We start from the raw sequence: 10,148 nt of genomic DNA on the forward strand, positions 1-10,148 counted from the left end.
CACCAACATATCATTTAATTTCTTTTGCAGCTAGTGATATAAAATAGTATGTACTTGACACTCAAGTTAAATGAGTGGAGATCACATATGCAAACATCCTTATCTAAGCAAAACAGCATTTTGGAATAGCATTCTTATTGTCCATTTAAGGAACTGTGAAAGGCTAGCCAATCTGAGAGGATACAGAACTAGTTTGCCAGGCAGAAAGCTTACTCTAGCAAATGTGATTTGATTGTGAGATAAATATAAAGAGGGAAGTAGTTGAGCCAGCCATACATTCTAGCCCACAACACTGGTATCAGCTTTGATGCCTCTCTCCTCCTAGCTTTGTCACTTCTTTCTCTGGACTGTATTGAAAAATCAAATCCTTCCTTCCTGTCAACAGGGCCATAATCCCCATCTGCTCTTCTTCCACATTAACCTCTTCCTATGACCTCTCTTACCAACTTGACTCCCCCTCTACCCTGTCCAAAACACAGCTGCTAAAATTATGATGTTCCTCAGAGATAGATCAGACAATGCTGCTCCCCTCTTCAAAACCCTTTCCCTGGTTCCCCCTTGCCCAAAGTAACAAGTTTACACTTCTTGTCCTTACCTTCAAGGCTATCCACCTCAGCCTATACCTTGAATCCATTTGCTTAACCTGTGTCCTCCTTGTACCCTTTCACTACTCCCATACCACTGTCCTCACCTGTCCATTTATTTCCTTCTACTCCTCTATGCCAAGGCCTCACCATGAAATCTAGTCACTTAATAGCTGGGCCAGATATTTGCAGCAAATATCCTAATTATGACTGCTCACAGTGAAGACCAGAAAACCACCCTAAAGAGCAAGAAAAAAAAATTAACAGGCCTATATTTGTTCACTCATTTGTCCAATTTAAGCTCACTTAAGTGAAGATAATGTACATGCAAGGCCCTACATACTCTACAGCAAACGGTGTAAATTTGCTTTTATAACAAGACTCCCTGACTTCTGCAGCTCTCCAGTGAAGCAGACTGGAAATCCCACAACCACCTTAGATAATTTAGAAATTTAAGATTTTTCTTCTTTTTACTAAGTTAAATATGAAAATAAATAATGCAGTCAGGAAAGTATCCCTTCTGGAGTGTAACATGCTGCCTCCACATTCTTCAATTTGCTGCAAGATTTTGTATTAAAAATGCATAACTGCATTGTAGAATTGGTAGGAAGTGAAGCTGGTTGTTTTGGCCCACAGGAGTAGGGAACAGTTGGGGCTTTTGGCACATAGACAGGCATAGCAGACACTTTGGGGTTGTGGAATAAACTTGTACCTGCACATTTCTGTGGAAGTATTCAGCAATGCTAGAGTAGAGAACAAGGCTGACATTTAAGTTCTTAACATTATGCTTGAGTTAACATCCAAATCTGCTGAATGGATGCAATTCCCATGTCTCAGAAGTACTGTTTCAGGTCATTTACAGATTTGGGGAGACTTCATTGCATTAAGCTTATTTTTGGAAGGTTTTCTTTGCAATCATTGGGTCTTGAGATGGATGATTTAAAAAAAAATCAAAGAAGGAAGTTCAACTACTGGAGCGTAATTCTTGTGATAGGACTCTGCTTCTAAAAGATGCAGCAATACGTAACATTTAGGCTGGTTACATTCTCAAAATGTACATGACACACTTTGACCATTGTATGGGAAGAGAATCAACAGGAGAACGGTCCTAAACTTCTTGCAAGGATTTATAATATGTTATGCATACAAGCTATTCTAAGTTTAACACAGCCTGTGTAATTTAAATAAAAATACACCCTTTAAACTTACAGAAAACAGCTTTAATCTGGCTATTCATTTATAAAAGATGCATTTGTGTAGCTTTTAATTTTAGAATCTCCCTTTGGTTATCCCCAGATAAGATTGTTTACTTACAACCAAGTCAGTTCAGTTTTAATTGTATGTTCTGCAGTTATGTAAAATAAAAATTAATGTTCTTACTGTAACACTTCTGTGATGCAGTCTGTCAGATGTGCCTTTGTGCATACAAACATTTTGAATTTTACATTTTCTTTCTCAACAGTGGTATTTTTCCCTTAAATGTTAAATGTTGCTAAGTGGTTATTTTAAGTTTCCATGTAGGCTGGAACATAGCCCAAAATAGGGCTACAGAAGCTCTAATTTCACAGAACAATTTTGCCCAGTAAGGCTGTTGTGAAATCCAAAGGAGGGTTCCCCCCCTCAAAAGTAGCTTGGTAAAGCCAAATTCAGCTCCCAACTCTTCCTAGGGAGCAGTGTCTAATTCTATCCTAAGGGGCAACTGAGCTCCAGTGAATGAGCATCTTGGACATCTTAGCTGGGGCAGACAAATGTGTGTGGCAGGGTTCTTTTCTACCAGTGAGCTACTGAGGTTCCTTAAAGGGGCTGCAAGTGATGAGAGTAACATTGCTTGGGTTGGAGGTCAGGGACTTGAGTTGTGATTAAATATATTTTGGAAACCACAGCATTTATAGCAATTTTTTATTCAACGTTTAAAAGATTTCAAGAACAAAAAGTGATTCAGTGGAAAATGCCTGTTTCATATTGAAAAATGTTCTTTTGCAAGAACATGCATTCCCTGCATTTACCTACAGTAATCAATTTTAAAATGCACATGCATTTTTGGACTTCTTGTAGTATATGTATAATATTTCAAAAACTAAGCAGCTATTGTCCTGAGCAATATATGAAGAGTCATCTTCTTGTACAGTTTTAAAATACCCAGTTGTAGGACATTTATATTGACAGTAAGCAGAGAATAAATCATAATAGACTTTAAACATTTAATGTGCCTATTCATCAAGTAAGGCAAGAGCTCTCCTGTGAGTAAGTTAACAAAAACATTGTGTCAATGTAATATTAATATTGTACACTGAACCTGTAGTATAGTATAAAGACACATACAAGAAATGTTTTCATGAACAGTAGGTTCGGACTACATTTGTGTTACAATAAACCAAGCTTGTATTCCACCATCACATGTGGTTCTCCCATAACTTCACTCTGCGATGGGTCTAGAAAATAGACAGTAAAATATTTACAAAGTTAGTAACACTTTGAAACAGAAACTATCATAAGACAAGAGGACTATATTTCCTCTAGATGTATATGTTTATAGAAGGGGTTCTCAAACTGGGGGTTATGATCCCTCGGGAGGTCACAAGGTGGATACATAGGGGTCGTGAGGTGTCAGCTCTGTGGGGTTGACAGCCCTTAGCCCCCATTACATTAAAATGCCACCCTCCCCCATTTTTAAATTTATAAGGCGGGGGGTCATGCTCAGAGGCTTGCTGTGTGAAAGGAGTCACCAATACAAAAAGTCTGAAAACGGCTGGTTTATAGCAATGTGCACATCTTGATTACTGAGAAAAGTTCTGCAGTGTATGCTTCAAATCTGTCGACCTTTAAATATCTGTTCTAAGCAATAACCAGGGGAAAGGAAACCCGGCAAAGGTCTCCTTTTCCCTAGAAAGGAAGAGGGGCAACGGGAAGCTATGCTATATTCAAGCACCAGAGAGTTACACATCATACAAGACCTAGGACAATAAATTAAGTACAACAGACAGAAAAACAACAAGTTTTAAACTTCGTTTTAAGTTGAAATGGCATATCAGCAACATGAGTGTGACAAAAGAAAGTTTTACAAAGTAATGATCAAAGCCTAGTACTTAATTAAAAAAAAAAAAGAATTAGAGAATGGTTACAACACTAAAAAGCAACAGTGAAAATTAGTTTCAAGTGGGTGCATGTGCATAGAAAAAGACAGCCCAAGTCTAGTAGGTAAGATAGTATATCGAAAGAGAAATATCAGAATGAGAACTTCAAACTTCACACTAAAAAACCAGCAATCATACTGGAGTGCAACCCAAACACCACATGTGGTGCTTCATTTAAACAGGGCTTCTAGGAGCAAGATTATGCATGGGGGCAGACTCACTCCCCCTTCATATCAACCACTGGAGTGGGGGCAATGCACATTGGGGAGCAATATATTTTGCCCTAATGGATAGGGCAGACAGTGCTCCTTCTATGCACAGTACAAACTGGGCCCCTCTGAGGCACATTCCCTTCAGCACTCCTCCAGGAATACTGAGGCTCCATAATTTAGCCCCAGATGATAAAAACCACTTCTCCAATAAATTTTTATTGGCATTTATTCTCTTTCACTACTATTAAAACATGGGTTAGGGGATATGTTACACATCCAAATACAAAACACAATTTTGCTTCACATTTCAGGATAACCTCAGGAGAACAAGCAGCTTCACCATATTTATTTTTTTCCTGATATATCCCTTTTCTAACCTCTAAATTTGAATTAATAAAAAACTGTCAGGGGGCACAGAAATCTTGACAGTTCCCAAATCTCACCTTTCTGATAGCCCTGAGAAAGTTTTGACAGCTTACAAAATCTTTGAAAGAAAACATAATTTACCATTAAGAATATCCTCAAAACCAATGCATTCATCATTTCCTCTCAGTGTATCCAGCGCTATATTTGAGCTATGCAGAAATGGAAGACGTTGGATCTGTGAAAACACAGCAAGAGTCAGAAAGAAACGCAGGTTTCTCATATTCAGGCTTCCCAAGTCGCAACTGTAATTAAAAGTGACAGGCAAAGTAATTTGTTCTTTGGGAAATGACAGAATGATAACACGGACTTGAGTGTAGAGATATTCTAGCCTCCACACATTTGTCTCAAGACCTGTCTGGCACCTCGTCCTATAGTCAAGGCATGGAATCAAAACATCAAAATGCACTATCATGAAAAACTGTTTTCAATTTCAGTAGGAAAATATGCCCACTGTTTTCTGCCAAATATCTGTGAATGGTCACTACAAAGTATCTTTACCTTGAGTGACAGCTTGAGAGTTACAAGATTAGTAAACATACATTTCAATAATTTGGTAAGCTAATTTATTTTCAATTTTATTTTTTCAATCCATATATCAAAAGAGTAAAAAGCACATCAGACTATACCATTATATTAATGAACTTGTATGGCCCTCCCTAAGAGTCATTAGATTATGAACCTCATTTCTCCAATCTCCCCTAGAAGCAGCCTTAATGAGGTCTTGGTCCATGATTAGGGCTCCTAGGCACTACAATAATACAAATCAACAACAACAACAAAGCTTGAGATTGGCTCTTGCTCAAAAGGACAGGTTTATGTCATGTGCACCATCAGACCACCATACGATTGTGGAGAAAGGAAGGCTCTGCACATGTCACTGCGTATGTAGTAAGGCAACTGACTAAAATGACAAGTAAAGAGCTCAGATCACAAGATGCACATCAGACAGCAGCATATTTGTATTCACAACTGCCTTTGACATAGAAAAACTTTACTGGTAAGTTATTGCGAGTACTTGTTTTTTATATATAACAAAGCAAAGCTGTCTCTTGCTTGTGGGTATACTGGATTTGTAATTATCCATAATATTTGCCAATACAGCTGCACTTTAATCAGTTCCAATACTAATACTATTCCAACTCAAATGCTGTAAAAAGGTAAAGTTAAGGTATAGACACATATCACATTATCTTCTAAGAACACTAAAGATAACAAGCAAAGGCCAACAGGTATCCTAAGGTCACAAGAATTTCTTCTCTCCTGCATATCTAAGGCAATCCACATGTAGGGGGGAAAATGTCTCTGCTCTCACCACTCTCCCTTCCTGCCACATATGCAAGAAGCTGTGGGAGAAAAGCCCTCCCGCAACAGATCTCAGATCTGCAGGGAGGAGTGACTGGGTGAGAGCAGGAAAAATTCCAGCATTTCTTGTAGGTCTTCTGGTGTCTGCAGGGCAGGAAACCCACAGCAAACCTTATGAGGCTTGTTGTGGGCCAACACCTAACCCTTAGGATAGGGTAGTTCCCTATTCCACCTAAACATACATCTGTAGTAGGTGCCGTAGCTGCAAACACGCCCAAACAGGCTTGTCAATCTTTAATTACCTCAAATACATTCACTGAGGACAAACAAGTCTACTATGGCTCCTGGAGGTGGAGTGTGGGGAGGGCGGGGGGGGAAGACGGACATGAAGCAGTCAAAGATTATCTCCAATGAACTCAGAAGGGGTGGTGGGTACAATCTCCCACTGAACTTAAACTTTGGGGGCTGGTCCCCAGTGAACTTTCCACAGCTTACAAAGAAGGGCTGATGGGGGTGTGTGTGCACATAGGGTTTTACTGCCCCAATCTCTCCCCTGCATCTCCTTGTATGCTCCAGCCTCCCAAACTCCTTTAGTTTGCAGGAGCAGAGTTTCCTTCCTGTGATTCCTCGGTAGGTTTGCCAGAAAGAACATTGGTCTTGGGGAGGGAAATCAGGGATATAACTTCCATTCCGGTGGTCCTCCTCCCAAGGCCTGCAGGTTGGGAGAATCTCACACAAGACTTAAGAAGTTCAGCTTCACTTCACCTGGAATTTGCTATGATAACAGAACTCAATGGTTCAAATAAGCAGCGTTAGTTTTATCATAAGCAATAAAGCCAGTTCTGCTTAGAGTTTGCTTGAAAAATGTATAGAAGATGAACAGCTGTTATCTAATATATTTTGAAAGAAACAAATGCTTTTTAAAAAGCATGTTTGCAGATAGGTCTATAACTTAACTAAGGCAATTCATATTACTAGAATAATTAAAAATGCCTACCTGCTTTGCTGCTTTGAATTCCATTTGCAGCTTTAGAGGTGCATGGAGTCCTTGAATATTTCTCAGAGTCGATAAATTCATTTTATCTTGGTTTAGCTGAAACTATCAAAAGATTTTTTTTTAAAAGCTCCATTTAATTATAGCTATAGAAAATATATTTGTAAAATTATACTTCAATGAACATGCATATGGAAATCATCCTCAGCCAAAAAAAAAAAAAAAATGCAGTAAATAGGTTGCTAGATTTATAAACCTTGATGTGTAAGAAAATTGCCAGAATATTAACTCATTTGTTTTAAATAACTGAGAAAGAAAATCTAATTTTAAAATCATGCATTACATGCTGCTTGCTACTTGCTAAAGCTGTATTTTGTTATTTTTGGCAAGCAGAATACACAGGACTCCACCAAGTGGAGTAGTTGTGTATTACTCTGAAGTATCACTAAGCAATTTCAAGAAATTATTAAAATATTAGTAGCCCAGAAAGGGGAAAGCCAAGCATCTTGGCCCAAAAGAATCCATGGCAGGACTTATAAACTGACAAGAAGAGTAACTTTTTTTGCTATCATTGAAAAATATAAGAAGCCTATATTTGGCAAACTTTTCCTATTTCCAGTATAATGAAATTACTTTATATACAATCTCAGCAGATATTTATTTTTGTTAAATATCTTGTACACGAGTCCCAGTGTTTTAAATCATTTAGGAAAGCAAGTGTTGAGTCTTGACTCCTTACTGGGTCCTCTGGCACTAATCAATAACAAGAAATATAGTGTATGGATACCTACTTAATAGGTACTGGTTTCTGATAACAAAAAAGGTTTTGACTGGTCAAATAAACTTTTCAAGTATAAACTAAAAAATAATTTTGCATGTATTTGCAGTACTGGGGGGGGGGGGGGGGTTGGCTCCAGGTTTTGCATTGATGCTACTGATAGCAGCACCATATTCAGTGACATAAGACTGTGATTTTTCCTGATTTTTTTTTATTTTCTTAATATTCAGAAGTTATACTTGTAACGTTTATGATAACAATATATTGGTGTAAGAGGCATTGATGTTTCCAAAGAAGACATTTAGCATAAACAAGCAGAAGTATAAGTTACAGGACAGGATACCATCTCTAGGCAAAACATCAAAGGTCTAGTCGGTCTCTGTAATTTTCATCAGAAGTCCAGAAGCTTTACTTCTTTAGCTTACTACATTAGCCTTGCCAGTGTCTTTTGCTATTTAAAAGTGGGGCTTATGACATACCAAGCAAAGATATTTAGTTTCTTTGCTATTAATGCAATTTGTAGAGTTTATAAACTTCTACAGCAATAAGAACAACCATAACCATTTCAGCATAATACAGGAATAATATTTTGGTATATTACTAAATGAACCGAAAAGTGTATCTCCTGAAGATGTTTAGTTCTACTCCATCAAATCTCCTGTGCTGAGATAAACCCTAGCAGTTCTTTCAGCTACCCTCTATCCCGATATAACGTGACCCGATATAACACGAATTTGGATATAACGCGGTAAAGCAGTGCTCCGGGGGGGCGGGGCTATGCACTCCAGTGGATCAAAGCAAGTTCGATATAACGCGATTTCACCTATAACGCGGTAAGATTTTTTGGCTCCCGAGGACAGCGTTATATCGAGGTAGAGGTGTATTAACCAACCCCCATCTGTCAAAAATTCACAAATTATATCACAGCAATACTGCTGTTAGGCATCTTTATTCAATTAATGTTAGAATGCTATTCACCACTGACTGGGATGCACTGAAATTGCACTTGTCAAGCAGTTAACAGTAACAATAGCCCTTAAACTTTGTAACTAGCTGATGGTAAGAAACTTTTAAAAGGTTATCAAATTCAATACTGCACTTACATTTTTTTCTGACAGTTCCAAAGGATGGCTGGGCAAAAGTTCATTTTTTACACTTGTAAAGCTAGAAATGCAAACAAAAGGGTTTTTTTTTAAAGTCACAGAAGAACCAAAAATCAATGCACCAATTTGTAATCTGACATTAATTCCAGATACAAACATCAAGCCGCTATAATTAGTGCTCATTTAGAACAAGGAAAAAACCTGTACAAGAACTTCATTCTTTTTCTGCTTCAGCTTCAAGCTTAACATAAAAGCAGTCATGTTTTTTCTTCCCCCAGCTCCAGCTCACAAACAGAAGACAAATTTAACTTGAATACCAGAATACAGCCTGGTGTTATTGGTTAATTTATGGATAATCTACATGTGTGACATGGGTGACCAGATAGCAAGTGTGAAAAATCGGGACAGGGTGCGTGTGTGTGTGGAGGGGGGGGGGTGGAATAGGTAACTATATAATAAAAAAGCCCCCAAAATCAGAACTGTCCCTATAAAAATTGGGACATCTGGTCACCCTATGTGTGACCCTAAGAGCATCGTTGTGCCAAAAGACAAGGGTTTGCCTGGTACCCAGCAATGAGTTTCAGCTGCCCTGACCAACTCAGTGTACCCCAACTCACTAATATTACTAATCTGTATCTAAAAGGTGTAATGTAATATGTCATTGGAAAACTAATAACTCACTGATCATTACTATTCTTGTGTGATGTATGTACAGTCAACCCTTGAAGAACTTTACAGATAGGCTGGAAATATATGACTAAAAGGTGTTTATCAAATCCCCCTGACGTGCCTGGTTTAAACAGGTTTTCCCCAAACAAAGGAAAAAGGCCAGGTGTGGCCAAATTCAATGGGCTACTCATTTGTATGAGAAATTGCAGGAAGAGATCATTTGCATTGTAAAAGTCACCAGTGGAGGAAAAGACAGCATAGAGTCTGCAGGAGGCAGCATGGCATTCACACGCAGCAGGGAAAAGGAAATGTATCTAGGGATACACTTCAGAAGAATACATTTCAAAAATTTACCGGACTATAGAGGGGGAGTGAACCCCGAAATCACCCTTCACCTGAGGAGACAAAGGAACCAAGCTCTTTAAGCTCTGTGAAGCTCAGAATTAGAAAAACTCAAGTTAGCAGACCCTGGGTTTGTTAACCTAAGGCAGGCCTGCACAACATGCGGCCCAGGGGGCCGTATGCGGCCCGCGGGGGCTCACTGTGCGGCCCGCGGGGAGTGAGTAGGCAAGCAGTGGGTGAGGGAGGGGGGCTGAGTAGGTGAGCGGGGGGGCAGTGGCAGGGAGTGAGTAGGCGAACTAGGAGGGGGGGGGGGGCTGGCGCAGGAGGCGAACGGGATGGCGGGGGCAGGGGGGTGAGTAGGTGAGCCGGGGGAGGAGGTCTGAGGAGGCGAGCGGTGAATCGGTGGCTGACCTGTTCTACTGATCTGGTCTGGCTCCCATCCCCTCTCCAAGGGTTGCAGCTGTCTGGAGGTGCCTGCCTTCCATGCCTACCTCATTCAGTCAACAGTGCAATTGATTACAAAGTGAGGGGAAGCTGAGGGGGTTGTTTCTGTGGGGCGGGCGGCGCTGGGGGGGGGGGGGGTTGTTTCGGGGGGGGGGGGGGG

The 10,148-nt window shown here is 39.7% G+C and overlaps 1 protein-coding gene across 1 annotated transcript in view; it reads right to left on the reverse strand.

Annotated features, from left to right (window-relative positions):
- Positions 1-528: 528 nt before the first annotated feature.
- Positions 529-10,148, reverse strand: part of POMP (proteasome maturation protein) — a 15,834-nt gene continuing 6,214 nt past the window's right edge. The window contains exons 3-6 of the mRNA XM_034758693.1: positions 8,534-8,594; positions 6,656-6,757; positions 4,438-4,531; positions 529-3,016 (exon numbers count right to left, since the gene is read on the reverse strand). Coding sequence (XP_034614584.1) covers positions 2,949-3,016; positions 4,438-4,531; positions 6,656-6,757; positions 8,534-8,594 — 325 coding nt within the window. The 3' untranslated portion in view covers positions 529-2,948. The remainder of the gene's footprint in view (positions 3,017-4,437; positions 4,532-6,655; positions 6,758-8,533; positions 8,595-10,148) is intronic.

Source organism: Trachemys scripta, chromosome 1 (assembly GCF_013100865.1).
Source record: "Trachemys scripta elegans isolate TJP31775 chromosome 1, CAS_Tse_1.0, whole genome shotgun sequence".
NCBI lineage: Eukaryota > Metazoa > Chordata > Testudines > Emydidae > Trachemys > Trachemys scripta.